Raw genomic sequence first — 26,612 nt, 5'->3', positions numbered from 1 at the left:
ATTTTATTTTCAAGGATAGATTATGATCGAACGCAATTCGAACTCTTTTTGCGTAAGCATAATGCAAATTGTTTGTGATTTTTAAATATCTAACTCCCTGTTTCCGGTATAAGAAGGCGCTTGTGCTCTGTTACAAATTCCTCAAGAAAAACCGGAAGACGAATGCAATTTTAGAAAAGGATTTTATGATTCGCTAAAAAATATCACATGCGTATGCATGCACATGTATCCATGTACGCATAATATATTTAAAGTAACTTTAATAAATATATGCTTCAATTAATGGTAATTGTTTCCTATATCCAGAATATAAATTTTAATTAGAAAAGTCGCATACCGACGACGTAGGTATTATCAGGGTTGCGTGGAATATGTCTAATAATGTAAATATGTGGTCATACATTTTCATTTTTTCATTTTCATTCACATCTGCGAAGAATTTATAGGAAATTGTTGTCGATGGTTGTTATTTAATGCGGCAGCCGTAGCGTAACGAAACACCTAAGCAGTTTTGCAACGAAATGGTAGAAACGGAATATGGCCTAGCACGAATGTAACATTATATCCAAAGGATATCGAATGAAGTTGTACGTAGTTCTACTGTTTTTTCGCCGATGCCGGAACGACTAAAGATAGATCCGAATGTTTAAGCAGAATCGTAAACTGTGCTTAGTTTTATCTCTTAATCCATAATTATTTACCTCAGGATCGAATACCTGCTTCATGTATATCGGCTTCCTTATTTAACTTCATGTTATTCTGTAAGTAAGAGCAGCGTACATTCGATGATAAATGTGCATTTTTTGTTGTCCGTTCCTTTATTTGCCACCTTTAGTTTTTTAAATCAATCTTCCACAAGCGAATCCTGGTCGATTATGATGCAACAGAGTCGATTGTTTCATCTTAGTTTTATGGATAATAAATATCGGGTAGTTATAATTGACACACAGAACTATGCAGTTCGCCTTGAACGATATCTGGTCCTTTCTTTCAAAATATTTGCACCCGGATATAAAACACCCGAAAAGAAAAGAAAGCAGAATAACGCGTGGTGATAAAATTAAGAAACGAATAATTGTTATTATACTTTAAACGGTATGTACTATTTTCTGGAACGCGAAACGCGATTATGTCTGAGTCGAACACGTGCATTTTTGTGAGAACCGCGAGAGAATAGAAAGATCAATTCATTACATCCTTAAAAACAAGTTTACGATGTTACGCGGAAAAGCGCGTGTACGCAGCGACATTCTTTTTCGTCTGAAAAATTCATTCCACATGCTGGAAATCATACTCAACTACCATTGCTGGTTGCATCAGCATTTTCCACTTTCGTCTTCGTACAAACTGCAAACCTATGTAGTGTCCGCCTCACGTAATCTTATCATACTAGACCAGCTTGGGTGAGTACTAATATTATAAAGTTCTTGTATAAATAAGAAAAAGACGTGATAAAAATTCGATAAATATTTGAGAGGAGATCCATTGATTTTTAAATGTCATGTGACTTTCTTGTTAATACTATTGTCACCCTTTAAAGGTATTTAAACGCGGTCATGACGTTGTTTACGCATACGAATAACTCTGAGGCAATTTTCATTTTCATTACGTAATTTATAAAGTCACAGGGAGGAATAATTGTTCGCCTAACAGGTTTCTATTAATTCTTCTCGCATACATCTGACATAATAAAAGCACAATGGATTCATTTGATCCATTTACACGTTATACGAAAATATTTGAATTTATGACTGACGAAATTTACACCTCTTTGTCGACCTGAATAGCATCAGTTTGTGTAACTGCTTCTGATTTTTCGTCGCAATCAGTAGCTTTCGCTTCTACTTTTTTCGCATCTTCCGTCTCCGTAGCCTTTTCAGCTTTCTTCTTTGGTTTGGATTTTTTATCTGGTTTTGGTATTTCAGCTGGATAGGAAGGCACGTTGCGCGGTTTCCTTTTAACTGCCTATAGGTATACATACATACATAGTTACGACTATTGCATGACCAATATTTCATATACAGGGTGTTCAGTATTCACGAATAAAAAATTATTTCCGGAGCTTTATTTTTTATTTATAAGCGATTAAGAATTAACCCTGTCGGCATAGAACGTGCGTTTAACAATCTATATGCTAATATATCTCATAGCGGTTACCATTAAGTTGAGCATGGACGACTCTCTGACCATCAGTAATCCTCAAAATCCAACGTGCCCAAAACGATAACCGTTCGGAAATATGTATATTACCATTTAGAATTTCTAAAGGCGCGTAGCCTTTGAAAACCACAGATGGTGGACTGGTTTACATACCGCAATTTTTAATCGCTTATGACTGAAAAAATGGAGCCTCGGACACAATTTTTTTATTCTTGATTTTCGTCTCATTTTGACGTCTAGAATTACTTCTTAAAATTTTCGACATCAGTAGCCGAAAATCCTGTACAACAAATGTTGAAATGCGTTTTATGCTATTTTCTTACCCCCCGTAACAATAATTTTTTGGTTGCCGTCTTCCTGCTGTATCTCTTATCCCATATTTCCTTCTCTTCCCACCAAATGCGTTGATATTCATTCGTCAGTAATTGTTCTATACACGGACGCTTTTCTCTGCGATTTTCAGTCATTCATGTGTTGTTGAAAGGAAATTAATCGCGTTCAATCGAATAAAGGTTTTATTTGATAACTTACTTCTCATAAGACGGAACGAACACTTTCTGCGACACGAACTGTGAGGAAACGATATTGTCCGGAGTTTTGATGGGAAATGCGGGCGACCATGCTTTCGCCTTTGTATCTATAACCGCGCTCATCATCTTGAATAATAAAATTTTTATTTTCGAGTTTAAACAGTCCAAACAATCCTTCGTTACTTTCTTAACAGATAACCAAAAACGAAGCGGAATAAAACGACGAACTGTTGAAAAAAAATTAACGTTGAACAAATGAACGTTGCGCAAAAAGCGCGCAGAAATGAGGAATTAGGAACGAAGTTAAGGATGTATTGGCTATACAGTCAATCCCAAAAGTTTATGCACTTTAGACACGCATTTTTTAAAAAGAAATCNCTTTTTAATTATAGGAAATGCGTTTTTCTAAGGTACATAAACTTTTGGAATTGGCTGTATAGCCAATACATCCTTAAACCTCTGTCAAAGGAAATTATCGAGATTAACGCGGGTGAAGTGTCGTTCTTTTATATCATCTTAAAAATTTTTAGAATGTGATCTTATCGGAATCTACTTGTTAATTAATTCAATCTTTAACCGAAATGTAGTATAATGCTGTGACAAAACAGGCAATCGATAAATTATAGCCCGGTGCATCCTATCACGTGACGCGTTTAATTAGAATGTCACGGATTTCGATTGGGATAACAGTAGAAAAAAAACTGAATTCAAATGCTGGTGATATTAGCGGACAAGGCTGCTATATGGGTAAAACGGGAAGCGCTACAATATCGTGTTTGCTCGACAATCAACATGGAAAACGTTCTCACCTCATGTTAATGGATTTACGGTCGATCACGTGCCCGGGACGAAGTGCGAATATCCTACAAACCATACGCGATGTTTGCATTAAAATTATCAACTTGTATAAAGTGAAGCGTGATGTATATATTTCTTCCTCCGGTCATTCCTTATTACACTGTCTTAACCTGCTTCTTCGTGATACACTTCACAGGATGTTACGTTAATTAAATGTTAATCTACTTCTTCGTCGCGTAGATAATTTCTACGCTTCGCTTGTCATACAGGAATTGCATTACTTAAAGCGACTCAGCTATGATGATCGGCAATGTTTGAATGTTAAATATCAAACTCTCGAAATAACGAAAAAGGAGTAGATGATAAGATAGATTTATTTTCTAGTTACTGATAGAAACCGGGATTCCCAGTCGGGCCCACAAAGGAATGGACAAAACTTGTCTAATAGATTGTAGCTTCAACTACTTGTAGTGGTCATTTAATTACCTACATGCTTTATCGCGCAGTATTTTAAATGTGTATATATCAGTATATTTACATGGCAATTAGATTATTTTTAATTCCAATGTTATAAAAAATATTTATGCAAATACGATAATGGATGTTGCTGATTATTTAATTGGTACTTGAAAATGGTTGGGAAACACTGGATCAGAGGATATAAACGGAAGTGGATTACCGTTCTATTCGCTTTAATTATCACGACCCTGATAAGGTGGTTTCTAAAACAAACGTGAGTCGCGAAGTGTGACGTTGTCGCTTTCACTCTGAATCAGTCCTCTGTGTTGCATTTCAGAGGTGAAAATAGTAAATCTAATTGGCCCGTTAAATTTATCGTCGTTTGTTGGAAATCTGACGGATCTTGTCTCGCATCCTTCGACAAGAATCACCGATGGAATTCTATCTGAATCAGAATCTTTCCCAACGAGACGTCAATCAGCCCGATTCCTACTTTCTGTTATACGGCAAAACATCCATAAAGGAAATTACATTTGCAGGAGCACGTAGATAAAATTACCGTTAAAAATCCTCCGTCTGTTCGCGACGCTATAATTTATTCAACTTTGTAATCTTTCAAGTTACGGGTTAGCCGCGTATAATAAGGCGGTGGTACATGATTCGTAATCATGTTTGCGGAAATATATCTTCCATTGCGCGGTACGCTATTCCTTTCCGTAAGAATTGTTAGCCCTTTGTAACATTGTACAATATGTAAATTAATTAAATATATATATATATATTTATGTATACAAGTTATATTTAGGATAACTTGACTAACAGCCTTTGAACCATAAAACGTATCTTTTGCGTGTTCTTTGAGGAGTGATTCAACCCCTTAAAGTAAAAATTGTTTTTTAAAGTATTGTAAAATTATAAATATTAATTTGTTTCTGTACCGATAATCACGCGATGAAATTAAAAATGATACTGAATAATGATAAAATTGCAAGTTTATTCAAATTACGTTAATGGATGAGGACAACGATTTTGTCTCGTGTCAAATGTATTCGTGTAAATTATCATATCCTGCGAAGCTTTTAGATGTTCAGCTTTGGTTGTCAGTGGACTAACGGGTGTCGAAAAAAATGTTATTTTATTTGCTTATTCTCGTCCTAAGGTACAGAAATCGTGAATTCGAATGTCCGCGTGGTAGTAAGTGGCGGCGATGGGAAACGTAACTTCAAGGAGGGAGTAGAGCACCGATATGGGAGGAGTTCCTTCGAGTTCTCTCTCTGTTGAGAGACTGCAAGGAGCAGAGGTGGTCTCTGCTCACCTGAGGATTTCAGGTGGCAGTCGCCCTGCTGAGTTGTTCAGCGACGGGTACCTTGTAAGCACTCTGTGCCTTGTCCACAGAGTCTACTCGCGAGTCCTCGCTGTTGAGTTCTCGTCTCATTTCTGCAATAAGATTTTACCATGCCGGATTTTAACGCCCGTTTTAACGTGCACGATACCGAGTCGACCGAGGCAAACGCGTTTTTCACGGTTAGTTCCGTCCATCGTCAATGATTTTCATTCAGGAATCGTTCGCTGTTCTCTCCCTCTTTCCATTCCTAACGAGCGTCGTAGTGGCTCAAGGAAATATTTTAATACGCACTGTAAAAAATCCTATAGAAATATATTGCGTGTGTTTGTCAGAATTCGTTTCAAACTTTGCCGCAATTAAGGTAGTCGCGTTTCATTAAGATAATGATAATCATTAAGATAATGACAAGACTACATTATGACCATAATAAATTCCTGCAGTAAGTGCTTAAATGCTTAGAATCATTGAACCATGCCGGCGAAGAGTTTGATAAAAAAGAATGCCATTACTTTCTATAGGTCGTGTGTATTTTACAAAGATACTCTATCACATTATCAATGTTAATCATTTCTGTCATAATTATTTGCTGAGAATGGCAAAGGGATGATAGGAATCGTAGTTAGCTAGTTATGTTTCGTTTTGAGAACTGACCGGAACCGATCACGATTGCCGAAGTTTTTACGTTTATACGTAAGTTAAATGCGATATGAAAAACATGGAAGAAAGTGAACGTACCCAGGAAGAGTGACGTGTTGAACAATATAGAATTATACAAAGTATTCAATCAAAAATTGATCTAGTTAACTTTCAAATTGTTCGAGTTTCTGCTGTTAACTAGTGCGAAGTTATGGTACAGTTCATTAAAGTGTTCCGTAAAGCAAGTAAATTTTCAACCAATGTGTAGTGGACAGACAGTGAGGTGCAATAACTAAGCAGGAAAATACCGAGGAAGAGCTGTGCATATTTAGATGTCAATGAATTATGTTAAAAAGAACACCAACAAAGTGAGAGAAACGTCACTAAATATGAAAAATGCAGGAGTTAAAAAAGTTACATATTTGACAAATTATGTTCGCAACAAATTGGTACATCATAAGCGTCTAAAAACAGTGAGGCTCATAATCCAAAAACATTTATGTATCATTAATCACAGCAAAATATGAAGACAATCTCAATAGATCATGATACAATTTTAAGATCAACTAAAAATTAAGTGAATCATTTACGTACTACGGCATAAATCGAATCATAATATCGGTCAAGCGTTCTAGGTCAGTTAGTTATCGTCTTTTTTTTTTAGGAAAGATAATAACTCATCTTGCATTCTAATTCGCCCAGCACATTGTTTCAATTCTGTGGATAAGGGAAACGCGAATAAAGCATTAGCCTGCTTTCACGAGTCCGAATAGTGTTATCGTGATAATAATTAAGCAGAATCGCATATCAAGGCTACCGGGCCGCACTTCTAAATCACTCGGCAACGACAAGCGGACAAGTGCACGAGAACCCTAGTACACTAGTCGTTGATAAATCCGACACGTGCACCGTTTCGGTTCTCGATTCCGTTCGCCCGATATGGGCGCTCGTTTATTCCTGCACGATTTCGCGAATGACAGCAGGCAAGCGAATCGCTGGTCGAGAATTCAAAGATTTCAGAGATCACGAGAGTTCAAAAATTCAAAAAATTGCCGCTATTCTGATAATTTCGAGCACGCTTCATAAAATCTAATTCATTTATAAAAATAGTTGCAATTAAAATAAAAATTTTTGTGAAAGCTCCAAAAATATTTAGGGGTTGCAATCCGCGTAATTAGTAACTCAAACAATGAAGAAAATATGGAAAATGTGTGCTTATTCTAATGTTATGACATTCGTGTCATTATAATACGTATACTCTTATTTGAAATTGATAAGGAAGCGTAAATTGATTCCAGTGGTTTATTAAAATCGTAAGCGACGCGGATAAATTTGTTCAGCCACGCGTATGACAGAGACGTTCTACTCGTCTCGCTCGGGGTATTATCTTATGGGATATCAATTGCTTGGTCATAGAGTAATTTCACAGTACAACGTCATCAGCCACAACCCGCACAAACCGTTAAACCAATCGATCTCCTTCGCGTATTATTCTGTATTAATAACTACTTCTATTATTATGCGAAACGATGCTATCCATCCTTTTATATCGCGTCACGACTTATTCTTTTGCATGTGGATGAAGGCTAGCAAACAGATGACGTATTTTTTTAGTTACAATCTTTTAAGCACAGGATCTTTCGAAAATAGACATCTGATTTTTACAGACTCTGTGCGGGTTACAAATTATAACAGGCGAACACTACTTATGAATGTTAAATAATGAAAATAATTCGGATTCAAATGCCTGACTAGAATTGTTTTCTTTTTTGTAGAGAATCAGCTGCGTGAGACGTTGTTGTTGGTACCATTCTCCGGATAATTGATGGTTATTTAATAAACTACAACTAGCATACAAAAGACGTCATTCGTACATTGACACGGATCATTCCATCATGTGCAACACGAATATATGACACGGAATCGTGTCTTGATTGATGAACCTATTTATTCGAAACACGTTCCGTCGATGAAACATTATATCATGAAAATAAGTTGGAACTCGTGGTGATTCTTTGGACTGGTTTATGGTGATTGTAGAGTATCGGAAGTAGCTTTCTGTTTTATCATTATCAAATTGGAGCATGATGGGAGAAGTGATCCGTGTTTCTGGGAGGGCACCAGACGTAGGGGAGTTCCTCAAGGAGGCGATGCTGTCCCAGAGGTTCGCCGATGTGGCTCTCTGCTGTCCCGGCGGACAAAGATTCTTGGCGCATCGCTTGGTTCTCTCAGCCGCCAGCCCTTATTTACAGGTCAGTTCTTGAATACGATAATTTGCTATCCTTACGTTTTCCTTGCGAATAACGCGACGCTACAGTTTCGCATAAATTTTATTTATATACGAGAACATTTGTGAGATTATTTGCTTGTTAGTCATAGCTACGTAGATATCTCGTAATACGTCACGTACTAAATAAAAAACGAGATTTTTTGGCCAATGCAATACGTGCACTATCACATGACTACGAAGCAGTTACCGAGTTGCACTGACTAAAAATAAGGAAACGAATGCTTACTCGTAATAAGGAACATCAATCATCCGTATTCATGTGTAAAACCATTTCTAAAAAAAAAGCAGAAAGTCGTACACGTAATATCATCCTTAATGCGACCTAAGGAAATACAACTTCCTGTTGTCCACGCGTCGAACGGCACAAACACCATACTTGTGCATTCGAATTACGATGTACACGGGTATTCAATTGAAGTTAGTTGATCATAAAATGTGTTAATTTCTATTTAAACATAATAATAACACGTGGTGATCATTAATCATCATGTATAGCGGATGGTAATAAAGCACGTGGCACAGATAGAATAGTTCTATATGGGAAGGAACAGTGAAAGTGAATTCGAATTGAGTCCTTCATAAATTTTTCTTTTGTTTAATAACCGTAATAAATGTAACCGCATCCTTAATCCTTTTAAGAATTTCAATCTTCATTAATGAGGACGAAACGTGCAAGTAAAAAAATATGTACTTATGGCTGCTGAAATTATCAAGTTGTGAAAATTAATAGGCTATTAATTGAGTCAACAAAACGCGAAGAATCTGTTAATGAACACATGTTATTCGAGATAAGCGGAGAGGATTCGCTAGAGGATTTCTAATCAATCAGAATCCCAGGAAATAGGAAAGTAACGCTGACGACATTCGTGTTATCAAGAAGGCACGCATAATATTAATTATAAAGTCAGCCAGCCTGTCTCCATGTGTTTTTTAAATACGCGTTTTCGCCAGCGGGTATAATATAAATCAATTATAATTGATAAATCAATGCTTAAACACGAGTAAACGTGCAACCAGAGATTCTACCCAATAGTGTCGTTTATTAATCAAACGACAGCTAGGTATTAGCAAGTATTACTAAGATCAATTGGTATAATCGAAACGATATCGGTGCGATAGATAACTACTCGGTTGGCTGCTTAACCACACGAGAAACAACTTATTTACACATCAATGTAGATTACGGTTTGTATCATTCCGTCCGGGATGATTGGGTGGAGTAACTATTATGAGTAATATAAATTCATATTATAAAACCACTGGACAGCGTTATTTTTAATAAACAAAAATCGGGATTTGCACAACAGAAGAAAGATCTCTTTTTTCTTTTCACACGTACATATGTGTCTCGTCGAGTATAAATCTTTCTATCTCGCGTTGCACAATTCCTATCGTGTATTCCACATCTTTGTAACGTTTCTCCCTGTGGACTACAATTTTCTAGTAATCAGTTCGATTGCTCGCAGGTAAACTTGCCGAGGTACTTGGTTGCCTTAAAAATTACACCTTTGCAAATCCACGCTGTGAAAGGCTCCCGGCATATGGTTGTGTGTACCACTCGGTCGATTTTCTGTTCTCTTCTCTCCACTTTTGCTCCTTTTTTTCTCTCTGCCCGTCGTAAGAACGAGAGCATTCCCGGACGACAAATGTCACTGGATGTCGCTGTCTGATTTCGGATTTCATGTTTAACCAGTCGATAATGAATACTATTTACGGAATAACGTTTTCCTTTATCGCCATTTTTGTCATCACTCTACTAGATTGCCGTATTACACGCCCTGCCCTGTTACGACTTCTCTGTTACGTCGACGACGAGCTTCAGACAATTAAACATTTCGTTTTACACCGTTCCCGGTTTTTTCTGATTATGGGCACCGTTCAATGTCACGCTTCCTGATTAGACCCATATCTGGACAGACAACGCCAAAACCCGAAGGAACGTGTTCCACGTCTGATATAATTGACCAACGGATTGGATACGTGACAGGATTGAAACCCAACGGACCTGCATGTTCGACAAGTTATTTTGTAATTGAAGCGGCGAGGAAAACATTGTCATATCATTTTAACAAGAGCCAGAATTGCTTCTCAATTTGAATATCATTTCAATAATTCGTAAATGAAAGAGATAAGCATGTTAAGTGCTTTCTTAGGAAAGTGGAAGTTACCGAAGACACGGTCCATCAGATGTAGCTTAGAGTAACTAAAGGAGATTTCTCACACATTTAATTTGACGATATTCCTTTTCACCAGTCAATCGATAATTACGGGATAGAAACACGTCTCGCGGGTAAAACGTCGATGACGTTTAATAGACGTGCACGCATCTTGATAATTCGCCTCGATACCCACAGGACAGCGCACCCTAATGGTTTCATTTACCGTTTCGGTCTCTTGGAAAGAGTACGCACACGTATTTACTGCTGTAGAGAGCTTCTAGCACGTAGGATGCGGTATACACTCGGTTATGAGAGTTGATGCATGCTAAACGCCGTGCTTGATCCCCGCGATAGTGGCTTACAGACCATTAAAATGCTTGCACGCGGCTATTTTATGGCGGTTGATTCACTATATTGCCAACATAGTGTGCGCCGTCGCGTCTACGAAGGATTGTCATAAACAACTGCCATGCGGACGCGATGGGTTTTTGCTTCAGAAAGAATGGTACGTCCTGTGTACATCGGTACGCAGACTGTTCATTTTTCAATGATATGCAACAACTCTCACCGAGCGACGAGATACGACTTCTTACTTCTAGCAACTGTGCGCTACAGCCCACGAGTACGAGCATGCGGCCCTGTTCGTTTCTTATGCACGCGTTCAAGTCATCGGATACCGCGTTGAAGTCTCCGTTGCTCACTTTTTTCTGCTCGTCACTTACGGTCTCATCAACCGCTTGGAGCGTGGGTTATAAGGAACGTGAAAGGATGAGGAAAAAGTTACCTGGATACGCTATTTATTGGATCCGCAAATGCAATGTAATACATTCTAATTAATTTAATTTTAACGAACTCGTATATTTATCGGATACGTGAGAAGAGATGTCGCTAAGATGTGAACAACTTCTCCGAGAACTTGAAGTATTTTGATATTCAAAAAAGTATTTACCATTTACATTGCCTATCATTTATCATGTTTGGATACTACAAACCACTTGTCGTGTATAGCCTTTGTCGTCGAAATTTGTTCCTCTCTCGAAAAACGTAAGATCTAGCTGGTCAAGTGTGCGTTAACGACTCTGTTAGTTGAGAGAGAGAGAGAGAGTTGGCTTAAAATGTGATGATTCAGTGGATAACACTATTGGCGGTAATCTGTAGGAAGCGAATTGGTAATAGAGATTTTGATCGTGGGGAGCGATGACACGATAGGACGCGTGAGTTTATGGTCGTTTCGGATCGAATATTTGAAATTAAAATTGTGTGACCATGTCATCAGGCGGTTTAACGTTCTACACAATTACCAGCGATCGTGTGAAGCTTTTTGTATCTGGCTTCGCCTTTAACGGTATAAATCGTAGTACGTGCCGCGAATTCGTGGCGAAATGTTGTTTTATTAAGAGAACACCTGGATATCTCGATTTTATGTAAATGATTGGTTATCCTTTGATACGTTGGCTCGGCAACCGTAAAATTACATACGGAAGACGATGTTCGCATTGGCACCGGATATCTGGACTATCATATCCTAGAGATAAATCACCACTTCCCTTGATCTATTCACCTGCAATCATTCTTGCCTTCCCATTAAGATACTTTCTACGTAGAACTACTTTAAAAAGCTGCTTCCAGCAATGAGACACTTTTGAGTCTTAAATCGATTCTGGAGAAATTCTACTTCAACCGAAAACGATTTCCAATTCGCAATATTAAATCCATATAAAACAATATCTTTACATTTTTGCGAATGTAATACGACCCATGTAGTAGCATTACCTTTTAAGTATGTATGAAACATCAGTATCGTTTAGATAACATGATGATAAGCTTTATGGTCACGCATCTAATTAAACCACATATCCGGCTCACATGACCGTGGCTAAAAGAAAGTAAATGGACATCGGCAAGGGGAAACGTGACAAGTCCGTTACACGTTCTAAGTTCCTGTCCCTCTTTGCCCTATCGCGGAGGAGCAAAACGACGATTGGACATACCTGGTTAATTCAATATTAAGTGGAGCAATGTTACGTGTTAAATTCACGGCTGTGACACCACTGATATCGGACGTTTTTTAATAATTACCGTTAATTAATAAACCGTCATCTGGTTCGCACAGAATTTGAAGTGGTAGCCTGATTTCAAGGAGACTAAAAATGTCCTCATACTTTCCGTAATACAAGTACAGAAAACATTACACGAATATGTTCATTACGCTTGAAACATATTTCTTCTCAGATTCTCAGGTGCTAGAATAGAAAAAGAGAACTGATCAGAGAAAGGAACCACGAGAAAAAAAAATACTGTGGGTTGGAAATTGCATCCGTTTGAAGATTACAAGATTCCTTGAGGTATGAGATCAATACGTTCGTTGGTCGTTCTCCGGGTGCGTGTCCCTTCATCGTTGAAAACGTCGGCAGGTTACACGTTGAAGAAAAGCTCACTAGGTTCTCTAATGACAGCCATTAGTTACGTCGCGGTATCGTTCGCGGTTCTATCTCGACAGAAAATTAGTATAATAATTATGCGTTCGCCGGTCCGCACGTGTGAAGAGACTCGCTGATATCTGTTCATTTATCTCCAGGTAGCAGCGCGAAGAAATGTGTTGAACACGTCGGAAAATCTAAGTTGATTTCCTCGGTGTTAATTGTTCCCCATTAAGGAACAAACTGAGTGCCAAGATAAATCGACCAATGGTAAATGTAGTATCTAATGGTAATCTAATTAAGAAGATGAAAGAAATACGAGAATCATGAATATCCTTCCCGTGTGTAAACGTTAACGTGTAAATTCCCGTTAATTTGCTGATCCTCCAGATAACGCGAACGCTATCAGTAATTGTCGAGCGGTGAGTGATTTCAGTTGAGTTTAGTTTTGGCAAGATGAAGCAGCGTATACTTGTAAAACGTTCCCCTCTAAAAAAAAAAACTAGTTTTAACGTACGTAGGCGCCCGATTTTAACGGTTTTTTGAAAACGTGATTTATATCTTATAAATGCGAATTAATATTAAGTTTCAGTAATAAACTACGTATTATATTTGTGACCACATAAGTGCTTTTATATACTAACATATAAAACTAAGTATAACACGGATGTGACATAAATTTAACATGTAGCTAACATGCGATAAGTGAACATTTTACGAGATGTGGTATTTGTTGGGCGCTACCCGTGAATGCGAACACCGGCCAGTCAATGTGAAAAATATTACCTTCTTTGGACATTAACGACCTGTGGTTTAGGTATTTTATGATCGTCCATCCAGTAGCGACAATAGCGAGGGTATGCGTTGTACAAGTGTAAAAATGTTGAGTGAATGAAGTTGCGAGTAATTTATCAAAATGCAATTTGTTGGCTATACCTTATTCAATATTATTTGTCCACCCAGAATTTACAATACTTTAACACGTTTTTTCATAACTCATAATATTTGAATACCTTTGAATTTATCTATACAGTATTACAACCTGAGCTGTTTTATCATTGAGTGGCTGATTTGATTTGAACTCTAAATGTGGATATGTATGTATGTGTGTCGGAAATAAAATTCATCACTCTTGAGAATCTCAGTAGTAATTCAGAATGGGCAGAAAATACCGTTTCTTTCCTCCCACTTTTTAGAAATCTGCTACACCCCCGTGAAGCAATAATAGATGCAAAATGCTTCCATAATATAAACGATTGCCCAAAAATGTTTTCGTTATCCTCGTATTGATTTGATTGTGTGCGATAATCGCGGAATCCGATTGGTTCATTGAACTAGAAAAGAATGACCAGGATCTCTGACCTTTTCTCAGACCGTAGAGAGAAAGAAGAAAAGGATAGGTAAGATCTTGTCGCGTATGCAGAATTTCAATTCGATTCTCCAACTGAATGAGTGGCTGGTCACGAGTGACCGACCTTAAAAAGTTGGTCACCAGAGAATTCCGCGTTTGTCTGTTCGTGTCGCCCATAAATACTGCCGGGCTTCTTTGAATAACCCGACCGACCTTTTCTCTTTCAGGAAGTGCTGCTCGCGCACAGCAGAACTTCGACGCACTGCGAGCCGATCACAGTGATCCTCGCTGAAGTGGAGGCTCCGGAATTGGCCGCGATCCTCGGTTTCGTATACACAGGAAGTGCGACAGTGCCGCGACCGCGTTTGAACGCGTTTCTGCACGCCGCCGAAGCCCTGCACATCAGACTCCCGCCAGTTCCGGTCGTGATGACTTGCCCGAAGCCGGATTGCAAGCAAGAAGACGTCAAGGACGTGAAGATCAGCCCGAAGTACCTTCAGTGCGATCAGTATCCGTGCTGCGATCACTGGTACCGTCCGCGGGCGGATCAAAATGGCGATTCCGCGAGTAAGGAGGAACCTTATCCGACGATTGAGTCCTTGGAAGCCGCGACAGAAATCGGATCGCTTCCTGAATCAATGAACTTTAATGAATCGAGATGTAGGACGGGCAGATATTGCTCTACAACCTGGCCCGTTCCCCCTTTCGCGAACACCGCTCAAGAAAAGACTGTTCACTGTACTGATCAGCGTCCGGATAAGGACAGGATGAGTCAGTCGGACGTAGGAAGGTATCATCCAATCTCCGCAGTGCCTACGATTGATAGGATTACCGGCACGGCGAGTGAACACGCGGAAAATCTTAATACCAGCTGCGACTTCTCAGCCAGGATTCGCCAACAAGAATTCTGTTTCCCACGGACCCCTTACGATATCAGATTAGACAGGCAATTGGACCCGCTCGAAACGAGAATGAGAAGTGATCATGTGCGTTTGCGAACCGCGAACGAGGAGAACGTTCTGAGGAAAGACGCGTCCGCGTGCGGTGGTTGTTTTGAACAGGAGAGAATACCTGGAGAGCGTCTCACCGTGATTCGATCACGGATCGGTTCTTGTCAAACCAAGACCGTGCCTTCGCACTTACCCGGACGCGCTAGATCTTACGAAAAATCGGAGTTTGGTGAAGATTTGACGTGTCGCGAGAATTGTTTCGCTTGGAAGCCGCCGAGAAGACATGTGGCTAATAGGGTGATCGCTTCGCCGTGGAGGCAGATCATCAGGCCGTACCATTCGCCCAAGTTGCAGCCTATGACGACTCAGCCGCACGTCAACAATACTGTAAGTGCTTTTCACTCGACAATTCGATATTTTCGTTCTCTCGCCCACGATTGATTTCACGATTGATTGCGTTCAAAGGGAAACGCAATATTAATGCGGATCGTGAATCAAGTTTCTGATTGCTAATAAATTCCTGAGTAACGTATGCAGTCTTTCCATGACCAGAGTATCCTTTTAAAGAACTTCGGCACCCGTTACCTTGTTACGGATTGAATAAGCAAGTATTCTGGAAACATCTGGTTATCGCTGGAAGGTACTGATACTACACACGTAGCAGGATTTCTGTTTCAAGGTGCCCATTACGCCTCGTCGCGGTGCTCCTCGGAATATTATTTGTCTTGTAAACTAATCGCTCTTTGAATATCCGATTGCACGGTCTGGATGCGACCGGCGGGGTGAAGAAATGAACAGGAACTCGCGATATGTACCCGCGAGTACGAACGCGTTTGCATTTGCATACATACCACCGCTCCGACATGAATCCAGGCCGAGTGCGATTGTCGATCGGTATCGTCTCACGAATCGCTGTCCAACTTTGACAGAAAGTAAAAGAAAGACGTTCGATATGATCTTTAATTGCTGTATCGGTTTTCCGTTTCGTCGCATACGCAGGTAGTCAGATCAGGCGGTCGAGCATTTTTCAATAGGATGATTGGTTATCAAGCCAATTTCCGTACCGATCTGTTGGGATCATCAACTTCTCCGTCATCGTTTTTAATCATTATCTCGAGCTTGATACGCCAATATCACCTTCAATTTATTCTATCGTTCAACAACATCCAAACACTCGCTTATTTTGAGAAAGTTCATACGTGCATATTGCAGAAAAAATCTCATTACTCTATAAATAGATATAAACACTTATATTTAGGTTATCGTGACATGAAAGAATTGATTTTTAGCGCCGCGTACTTGTCATTGATTTACACGGTTCCCGACGTACTCGTGCACACAGTATTATTCTAAATCATTCAACGTCTCGTCTGGATAACAGCAATTCTTAAGTTGATTGTTTCTTTTGATTTATTGTTCGGGTTTTACTACGAGAAGAGTAGAAGGTACTGCCTTGGATATTTCCTTTCACCGCTTTCATGAAAATTAGAACAGTGGCTGTCGTGTACAGAAAGAAACGAAGAAACTATTGTTAAGGAAGTATCGTGCAAAATTCGACTGGATAAGTAACTCGAGAAGCTCCTTTCATTTAAATGCTGGATTTTCAATTGCACAAGGCTTGGCGAATTTGTTCGGCCGATTATTGGCCAGATACAATTACTGATTCCCCGACCCGTGCCTTCATATTGTTACATCACTTCGTATATACGTACACGGATCTAGCACTAGGATCGAGTTACTAATCTCACCCAGTAGCAATCTCTATCCTCTCATACAGAAAGTGACTTGTTTACTGTGGCTTTTGATCAAGCAGGAGAGACTGCACTCTCATCATTTGCGATTCTTCATCACACGAAAGCTATGACTCGAGGAAGTCGCTTCTCATTTTCTGCTTTATTACCCAGACAGTGCAACGTGTAACTACTCTACTATTTTTGTTCGATTCATTCAGTGCAAACATGTTCTACTCGTATCATTAAGAGAGTCTACAAGCAATAAATGTTTGAAAAACTTCACGCTTTTTCTATTGTCTGATCTTATAAAGCTTTTTGTGTAATTTAATAATATTCTATTTAGCCTCGAATACTAAAAAACCTACTCCAGTTGCAAAACATCACCCTTCATTTTACACGCAACATTGAATCTACCGCAGGAAATATAAAAGGTTTGATTGAATCATTGAGAACTAAAATCCTAATGAGGCGCGGAATACTTTTCAGTTTACGAGGTTGCAAGTATCAGTAATCAAGTCCGGAAAAATCGTGTAGCAAAAGATTTACAAGTGAAAATATTTGCGTTATTCTTTCTAATCACCGCGTGGCTGTCGACAAGATGAGCCGCTAATGTAAACTGTTAATTAAGATGAAACGCGCATGAAAACCGCGAAGCCACTTCTCTTTCTATCTTTTCCACAATTATTTTCCGGTATTATCGTAGAACCGTGCGATCCGTTGCTACAGCTGGCCCATTAAGTGAATTAGGTTGACCGTTTCGTCGTAAAATCTGTTGATTATTTAACGATCTTTCGCCTTTCCTTCCTAACATTTTTACTTGCAGCCCTTCTAAGTTTTGTAAATCCTCGCTGCGAAATCGTTCACGTTGTAGCATTCCGCTCTTTTGCTTGGCTCTTCCTCCTCTCTCCCCTTCTCGCTTGTTTGATGATCTCTCGAACATGCTCGGGCAGTTGCATAACGTTCACCCGTCTGTACTGCTCGCGATCGTCCTCGTTTCAGATATAAAACACTTATGGAAAGTCCGCGTTCGGCTGACTAAACTGTTCGCGCACTTTAGTTGCATCGGCTATATTCAGTTATCAGTCTCCCGATGTCCTGCTGAATCCTACTCTTCTTTTCTCATTTCTCTCGACGATCTTTCTTTAATTTAGGTAGTCACATTCGAAGATGAAAGAAAATCCGTGTCTTCAATTCTGCTGATTTCTTTTTGTATAGATAATGATATTTCAATGGTCGGAATCTGATATTTCAGAATTCAATTTTTTTTCTAATTTCACACGATGATTCTTCAAAAGTCATCTGTGCCCTGATATCCACTTGCGATTAGCGAATTGTTTCGAGCAATAAAACGTATCAGAAATGCGAAACATTAGTTAATCCAAATGATTCGACTAAAAGGTTAATCCGGTCGATAGTTTTGCCGATTTTATTTCTCGTCCATAACTGAAATCGTTATCTGCGACGTCAATCGGGAAGTTAAGAGCGTTGCGTTGTTGGTGCAAGTAGAGCAGAAATTGTTTCGAATTGGCGGACATCATTAGAGCTCTTAGGAATCGACCAAGACCGTCCGAATGAAGCAGAGCTCCCGTTAATCGTTTCTGAACAACTATTATATCAATGCTGTCTTCTTGCTGCCTATTCAATCGTCGCAGCCACTTTTGATCGATATGGGTGTTACCGGCACGCATCTTCATTCGATGAATCGATAGATTCTTCATCTAGACGATGAGGAAAGATTGATATCTCGTTATCTCAATGTGGAAGAGAGAAAAAGAAGCCTGTATGAGATTGCTTATTTCTATGACGTATGTACACAAGCTATTCACTTTGCAAAGAGTTTCAAATAAAAACTGTGATTGAATTGGCATTGCAGAACCAGATTGCTGATAACTAGAAAATTTAGTTTCTAAAACCAGACAGAATATATTCACAATCGAAGTCGTAATTTATTTTTCATAATTTTACGAAACTTTTGCATGTAAAAGTGACCTGACGCAAATTATTTATCGTATAGCCGCAAGAGTGAAAATAAAATCGTAATTTCATTTTACGAAGACAGAGAGTTTTAATAACGTGGTAACTGATTGGCGAATCATCTCGTGCCGTATAGTCCAAGCTCCGAACTCTGGTTATTTCTAAAGGAAGCAAGAAAGAAGCAGGCCCCAGTTTATTCTTCATCGACCTTTCACCACAAATGAAAGCACGCGGTTGAACCGCGGCGCGCCTCGATATGCCAGCCGTTCATTTTGCTTTCTTCGGCTGAAATATGGAGAGGAAATCAGTGCTGCTCCCGGCGTGCACTTCTTAGCAGGCCACCGGTATGTAATTCGATGGTGCCAGCTGATAAGACGTATGTCCACGCGAGGGACCAGGTGCCTCTGTTTCGCTCGCCCAATGTCATTCTGATTAATGAAACTATCAGTTACACGCACGAATCCGTTACCCGTTTTTCCCCTTGCTTCTTCATTTTTCCCCTTCCCTCTTACGTCGCGTTTTGTCCGCGTCGCGTTCTCGTCTTGTTCGAAGCGTAGTGCCTCGGAAGGTGCCACGACCAGCTGGTGGTATCGGCCAGCTGCGAGAGAGGATCGGCTTTACGTGTTATTACACGCAATCTGGAATGGAGCGTTTTCTCTTTCGACACGTGCACTGATACGCTCCAGATTTTTTCAGATTGCTTTATGACCTTGCGCAACCCGGCTTCGTACACCTTAAATGCAGAACCTCTCCTTTCTTCTTCGTTCTCTTTTTTTTTACCCTTACCCGATCGCATCGAGGTGGCACCTTTCTTTCAAAAGAGCGTGTCATCGGCACATGAACATGGTTCCACGTCGCAGATGGGAAAACCGATAAGCGAATAAAAGTTTCCTTTCCCGGCATCCAAAATCGTACATAACACTTCTGCTAATTTAAAAACCGATTCTAATACTGGACGCTCGTTTTCAATTTAAGAAAATATTACATTTAGATAACCAGATATTCGCGATTTTACTGGAATTACCGGTTCACCCGTGTGTTATCGTTCCAAGCGAGATCATCGCGGAAACATATTGACCGGATCGCTTATAAAATTCAATATAGACACGCGCACGTAATACGTGCCGTGTTGTAAAATAGTTTATTACGAGTACCTTCGGTGATCTCCAATTAGAACTGTAATGCAAAATTACGTCTCGTGACTCGCAAATCGGTAATTGACACCGAACCAGTTTGTCTATGAGCCGTATCAATTTTAATTGCTGCCGATGTATTTTTCTTGTCAGTTAGTGGGCGATAGAACGAGAAGGAGTCTTCGGATTTTACGGTCGAATAAACAGTGAGAGATGAATCACAGTCATTAATTTGTGTTCATATTAGTATACGTGTCCAGATATAATTAGCATTAGAACTCATCGAGATAGGCGGAGGGATGAAATATATGATGCAGTCGTGATAACGTGAGATCGTAGCGATTAGAGGAAGAAGTTTCGATGGTCTTGTTGCAGGAAACCGTGGGCAATCTGCACACATCGGGAACCGCACGGTCCTCTACGATCCCGACCAGTCCTACTCGACATTTCGACAAAATCTGCACGTCTGCCGATCATTATTACGGCGTCGAAGTTCCTACTACTCACGATATCGCGTACAACAGTGGCAGCAAATTATTGGAAGGAAATCCCGTGATGGGACCAAGGCCACAGGAGTTTTACTCGCCTCAGATTCAATCGTCGGTGATAACGCAAATCTCCCCAGTGACACATACCGACGCCGGAAGCTGTGAGACGGTCTTGCAGTCTCAAAATAACATAATCTCTACCACGACAAGATGCTTATCGAGTAACACGGAGTGCGGTCAAACTAATATGAACAGAAAGGGTGGCTACCTCGGGCATACGTTTTCCCAATCGCCACAGAAGCCGGAAATCTCTCATCCCGTTAGCAGACTATGCGATACGATCGATTCGGACGATAAAACCGATCGTCTGGCGAACGTGGAAGTCGAGAGGCCGGAGACAGACGCAAGGATCGAGGACAAGTTCGCCGAGGGCGTTGTTATCGATAGCGATAACAACAACAACGACGCTGTTGTTAGCCAGGACACTGTCCAACGCGGCAGAGGAACCCAGGAGAATCATAGGTGCGATCAGTGTGGCAAGACTTTCGTTACCAGAGCCTCGTTAAAGGTACTGATTGATTGGCTGCTAGGTACTTTTTCCGGCTTTAATTTATGCACATTATTGTATATAGATTGATCACGAAGTAACATCAAAGTTCATTCTTCTTCGACGAGCACTGCTTTTAACAAACAAAATACACGCAACGGTTTTAAAAATATCATTAGTCGTTCAATAAGGTGTATTAGGTTTAAATTATGGTGGTCATGTTCCTGTAATCCTATGATTCCTGTGGTGGTGGCACAAATAGCTGAGAGATGATTTGAAAGCAGTTTCATGGCAGAGTTCGTAATTAAAATAAGAATACGTTCAACGGAAATTGATCGTCTTATCTTCCGTTACGTATTTAGGTGCACATCAGAACTCATTCCGGGGAGAAGCCGTTCCGTTGCGCGGACTGCGGCAAGCAGTTTTCTCAATTGCGAAATTACAAGTATCATCGTAGCGTCCACGAAGGGACCAGGGAATTCGCTGCCACCTGTCCGGAATGCGGCAAGTACTTCAACGATCGCGGCTACCTGAGCTCCCACATGAAGATCCATCGAAATCGGAAGGAATACGGTTGCGCGGAATGCGGCAAGAGTTTCAATCAACGGGTCGCGTATAACATGCACGTGAGGATCCACACGGGCGTGAAGCCTCACCAATGCGAACAGTGCGGGAAAGCGTTCTCGAGGAAGATGCTACTGAAGCAACACCTACGGACGCATTCCGGTGAACGACCTTATCAGTGCCAGGTTTGCCACAAGGCGTTCGCTGATCGATCGAACATGACGTTACACACGAGGCTACATTCCGGATTAAAGCCTTATCAATGTACACTGTGCTCGAAGGCGTTTACGAAGAAACATCATCTCAAAACTCATCTCAATTACCACACCGGAACCAAACCTTATTCCTGTCCTAATTGCGGGTTGAGATTCTCGCAGAGCAGCAACATGAGGACACACTTTAAGAAGTGTACCATTAACAACCCCGCGGAGATGAAGGGTTCGCAGTTAGACGTTACCGTAATGGAATCGAGCAAACTCGCGCAACCGAGGATGATATCGAGAACGCCCACGGAAACGCTTACTCCACCGAACTCTGACCAGGAGCTGACCATTCTGACGCCGATCTCGAAGAACATCAGGATAGAAGGAACTGGAACGTAGCGTTAACGTCGTGCTACGTATCCGATTGACTACGTATGATGATGAAGAGATCAATGAAATTAATTTACAGTGGGCACGATTGAAAAATGATGTTACTCTTGCGGAGGAAATCTACACGACAAATCGATGAATTGAATATCTTAACACCAGTTTCAAGAAACGCCGGATGAACATAGGAAGAATCAGAACGTAACGAGAACGTAGTACAATCTATCAGATTTGCTGTGCGACGATGGGATACCCAAAGAAATATCTGTGCATGCATGTCACTGGACTGATAAGTATCTGATACAATAAATCGAAGAAACGAATTCATGCTTTCAGGAGGGATGAAAATGTAACGATAACGTCGTACAACCTATCAGATTACCGGTAAACTGTGTTAATAAAGTATTCGACGAAACCTATCTGTGGACTGATATATAATCTCCTGCGTAATAAATCCAGGAGCTAAGTATATTAGTGGTAATTTCGAGAAGCATAGAAAATCAGAACGTAATGATAACAGGCTAACAGGTTGATCATTCCTCGATGAAACGTTCCTGCGGAGTCCGGGTTGACAAATAACACGATGCTTTTCCGTCCGGTGGAAATCAATCTGCGCGACAAATCGAAGAATCGAAGCACGCGTGATGTAACGTGTGTCGCACATCGGTTATGAATCAAGCTGATAACGATTCGCGGGGCTGACGGTCGTAGAAAGCTCGTGCCCGTCCAGGTTTTTACGTTTGTAGAAACGATCAGTCCACGCGGAGATGCTTTTTTGCCCGGGCTGGTCTCGAGATAATGCGCGGGGAGGTAACGACGGATAAATCGATCGAATTGCCGTTGCCCGCAAATGTAATCGAACGTAGAAAGTATTGGATACGTTTGAAAGTAGCTCTGTCAGTCGGTAATCCGAGAGCTACCATAAGAGTACGTACAAATAACCGCCTTTTCCTGGAAATTGTCGTTTTACTATAGGACGTATCGATTCAATCCGCAAATCGTTACGTCAATCCTCAACTTTTTTCGTTTAATTCCCTTTTTCTGTTATCCATCCCATTACAAACGAATCAGCCATAATTAATACCGAATCTGTTGAAAACATCGTAAGAATTTCTTGTTGCTTACGTGTTTAGGAATGAGATCGGTCGAGATTAATCGTCTAATAAATAAAGTGAATTAAGTGATTGTTTTCGTCGTCGTATGTGAGGAATTTTGTTCAAGAAAATGTGTGTTTAAGATTCCGTAGAATAAACTTAACGAGAAGAGTCCGTGACTTCTGTGTTTTAGTCTGTAATTAAAATGAAATCTCCGTGCGCTTCCGAGTTTTTCTACTTGTAACATATGTATACTTAAGTATTTTGTCGATAAGGTGGAGATGTATGTATGTAGTATGTACACTGACCGGTGAATTGAAACAATTAAAATATTACAAATCTTGTTCATTTTGTACCGTTTCTACTTCCTCGGACCATCTTCGTCAACCGTCAGAGAAAACTTTCTAGTCAGGGTCAACAATGCGATCCTCTGGATAAGAGGGATGTCTAAAAAATCTAATGAATCCCAAGCGCAATTAAGACGATAATTAGAATGACTAGACGGTTACGACTAGTTCTCATCCAACACAGGTATCTTCATGTTTCTTGCGATTTATCCAAAAACGTACCTACAATACCATTCATAAGTTTTGAACGAAAGATATTAATAAAAAATCAATATCTTTTTAAATCGTCTAAATTCAGATTCGTAGCTAAAAAAATATTGCGACAATGAATTGTAATAGGTGTGACAAAAAAAGATCTGTTTCGAATTCTATTGGCGATTTAAACACCCTTTATTAATTGATCGGGTATTTATGGACGGTACTGTATGTATGTATAATGATTAGAACGCTGTTTCCTCTTCAGCCTCAAATCTCTAATGGTCAGTCGAGAGATCGTATCGTTTCGAGAGATAGAGGAAGAGATGAATAAAAGAGCTATTCATTTCTTCCTCTCTCTTTCTCTCGACACTCGGGAGCTTTAGAATTTAGAATAATAGCCACGTAGTAAGTACCAATACATTTGAAAGATAGTAAGTAAATGCGGCTATACGAGAAATTGGCGAGTTCAACATAAAGAAGGGCCTAGGTTCACTCCGGTGTTTGCTGAAAGCTCCGTTAAACGGTTCTATTCCGGTAGAGTACATCCAAGAGATATTTATTTGTGATTTGTTGACCACTCCAAGCTACCTTACTCGAACTATCCCGTTCCGATGCTAGAAAACTCCTTCTATGGACTCTCAAGACCAAACTCCGGTGGAAATATTTCTAAATAACACGAAACTAACGACGGAACGAGGACAAAAGCTAATTAATATGTGGGACTTGGTAAGAAGGCGAGAAATTCTGCTTAAGAATTTTCTTCAAAAATATAATCCAGTGATTTGAAAATAAATAGGAATCTAATTCAACAGACACAGATCCATCCGTTTTAATTATGTATACAGTCTCAAGATGCTTGTCGAAATATATAACAAGTAGATTTTTTCAAATATTATTTATGGACTTTTTTGCGAGAAATAAAAAAGGGTGTTAACATAAGTGCCAAAACCATAATTTAGCAGAAATAATATTTAATCAGCGTGGAATTCGAAGTGGATCCAATATCCATCTACTTATTCGGCCACTTCATCTTCCGAGAATATATAAAAATGTTTGAGAAATCTCTGTAAAATGTTTTTAGGAGAAGCCCGAGCAACAGTGAACTAATATTTGCCGACGGACGCATAGGTTTATCTTGAATAAGTGTGGCCACGGTTTCGAAAAAAATCTATCTATGTACATATCGGTGATATGGAAATAGGAAGATCTATAATATTCCGCGTATGATGTATTGTCAATTCGTCCGGCTTTCACCGCAATTTCTACTATCATTCAACGTCCATAGCGAATAATTATTAATCGTTCGATCAATCGAACGATTATCTGCCGAGAATTTTCTGCCACGAATTGTTCCCTTCGCGTACGCTTCGGTCAATGATGTTCTTAATTACCGTGATATAACGATTACCATGCACAACTCCATTGGATTGGCGTTTTAAGCTAAATGTATAATTAGAGAAGATCGATGATTTTCACAGTCACGCTTGAAACCGAGAAGCGTGTTGGATACATGTCCAGATTCGTGTTTTATTATAGTACAAGGGATAGAAAAATTATTTAACGGTTTTCTCCTTGTGTTTCATTTTCTTCATGCTCTCTGTACATGCTGCACACACGGAAGAAAGAAGACGCTTTCATCGACGAAAGCCGATTCTTTATCTCATTTTTTGCTAGCCTATTTTTCTAGGTATGAAAGCAGGATAAGTTGAATCACTTGATGCAGTTGATACTCTTCGCAGAAAAACCTATATAAATACAAAGTGTAAGATGCGTTGCGATGTTTCTGCGATTGTACAATCAGTGAAAGGAACAGGGAAACACGTTAATTAATAAATTGCTTTTTTCATAACTTGCATCAGAGCTACTCGCATAATCGTATTTTACTTGAAACGGGTAAATTAAGATCATGCATTTCTAACTTTCACTTTAGAAGACTGATCTTTTGTAATAGTAATACTAAATATTCTGATGGTTGCATTAGATCGTACGATCGTACGAGTGATATAAGATATATAAATCATAAATATGTTATTATTTAAAGTTCTTTTTCCATCATTATTTTCACTTAAATTACAAATTACAAATTAATAGTTCATGATAGACCGTACGCTATTAAGAAGTGTTTGACCAACCGCAGGAGCCAGTATGTACCAGGTACACAGATTAACTGTAAGGAACTTTACACTCGGTTAAATAATCTGAATTGTTCATCCCTGATGACCGCGATGACTCGACTAATTCAAAATCGCAAATAAAGCGAAAACAAAGGATACGCGGAAGCGCGGTTAGAGATGGGCTATCTCCAGGCTATCTCGCGAAAGCCCCTCGGTAATTCTTCTGAAAATTAATTAGTATCCCATGGCACGCGAACGAATCCGTGAGTCACCGTGGCGGTGTTCCTCTCGTATCTGTTTTTAAGGTCGACGTTCTCGCCGGTTCGTGATCCAAACCTGAAATGGCACACACTCGCCTAACTGGAGAATCTATCTAAGTATCTATCTATGAAAACGCCATCGTGAACACACGATCTGGTTGCACTACGCCGTACCGCGCATTCGTTTCAGCTTTGAGGATCACACACTGACCTCCTAAACTCGGTTCGATCGGAGAGAAAACCCGATGGAACCTGACCGACCAGTTTTAGAGTGAAAAATCTGTACTACGTGTCTCATACGAATTGATGATAATTAGGGTTTTACGTGAGCGAAAACGAACAGATCTGCGCGTGAAAGATTTTTTCTACTCGATCGTTTATGCTAAAAACAGTTGCCACACGCTTGTTGTTACTTATTCCGGCTTTAGTCAATGAATTTGCATCTATTCATTGAGTTTTCCACCACAGCCCC

The 26,612-nt window shown here is 39.9% G+C and overlaps 2 protein-coding genes across 5 annotated transcripts in view; one reads left to right on the top strand and one right to left on the bottom strand.

Annotated features, from left to right (window-relative positions):
* The first annotated feature begins 1,369 nt into the window (after positions 1 to 1,369).
* On the top strand, positions 1,370 to 23,569 carry LOC108632067 (uncharacterized). 4 transcript variants are annotated; one of them, XM_026819482.1, is made up of 5 exons: positions 1,370 to 1,403; positions 7,704 to 8,180; positions 14,376 to 15,485; positions 20,314 to 20,994; positions 21,336 to 23,569. In XM_026819482.1, exons 2-5 carry the CDS (start codon positions 8,013 to 8,015, stop codon positions 22,137 to 22,139), a joined length of 2,763 nt encoding a protein of 920 aa, XP_026675283.1. In that variant the 5' UTR covers positions 1,370 to 1,403; positions 7,704 to 8,012; the 3' UTR covers positions 22,140 to 23,569. The 4 variants fall into 4 exon arrangements, with proteins under 4 accessions (XP_026675283.1, XP_026675282.1, XP_026675281.1 ...); XM_026819481.1 differs by lacking the exon at positions 1,370 to 1,403 and adding an exon at positions 5,237 to 5,471; XM_026819480.1 differs by lacking the exon at positions 1,370 to 1,403 and adding an exon at positions 10,977 to 11,196 and having other exon boundaries at positions 8,005 to 8,180.
* LOC113465205 (uncharacterized) overlaps positions 1,380 to 26,612 on the bottom strand; it is a 34,014-nt gene continuing 8,781 nt past the window's right edge. Inside the window, exons 3-6 of the mRNA XM_026819484.1 lie at positions 3,500 to 3,553; positions 2,692 to 2,816; positions 2,484 to 2,610; positions 1,380 to 1,965 (exon numbers count right to left, since the gene is read on the bottom strand). Coding sequence (XP_026675285.1) covers positions 1,762 to 1,965; positions 2,484 to 2,610; positions 2,692 to 2,816 — 456 coding nt within the window. The 5' untranslated portion in view covers positions 3,500 to 3,553 and the 3' untranslated portion in view covers positions 1,380 to 1,761. The remainder of the gene's footprint in view (positions 1,966 to 2,483; positions 2,611 to 2,691; positions 2,817 to 3,499; positions 3,554 to 26,612) is intronic.

This window comes from Ceratina calcarata, unplaced genomic scaffold (assembly GCF_001652005.2).
Source record: "Ceratina calcarata isolate Rehan_Ccalc_2016 unplaced genomic scaffold, ASM165200v1 scaffold151.2, whole genome shotgun sequence".
Lineage (NCBI taxonomy): Eukaryota > Metazoa > Arthropoda > Insecta > Hymenoptera > Apidae > Ceratina > Ceratina calcarata.
The sequence above is the reverse complement of the archived record's forward strand: the minus strand, read 5'-3'. Positions and strand labels throughout refer to the sequence as shown.

Bases quoted from the DNA above. Each gene is read 5' to 3' on its own strand.
- LOC108632067 (XM_026819479.1), top strand. From the start codon at position 8,101: ATGTGGCTCTCTGCTGTCCCGGCGGACAAAGATTCTTGGCGCATCGCT. The intron at 15,486-20,313 runs GTAAGTGCTTTT...GTCTTGTTGCAG, and splicing joins AGCCGCACGTCAACAATACT to GAAACCGTGGGCAATCTGCA. The intron at 20,995-21,335 runs GTACTGATTGAT...TTACGTATTTAG, and splicing joins TTACCAGAGCCTCGTTAAAG to GTGCACATCAGAACTCATTC.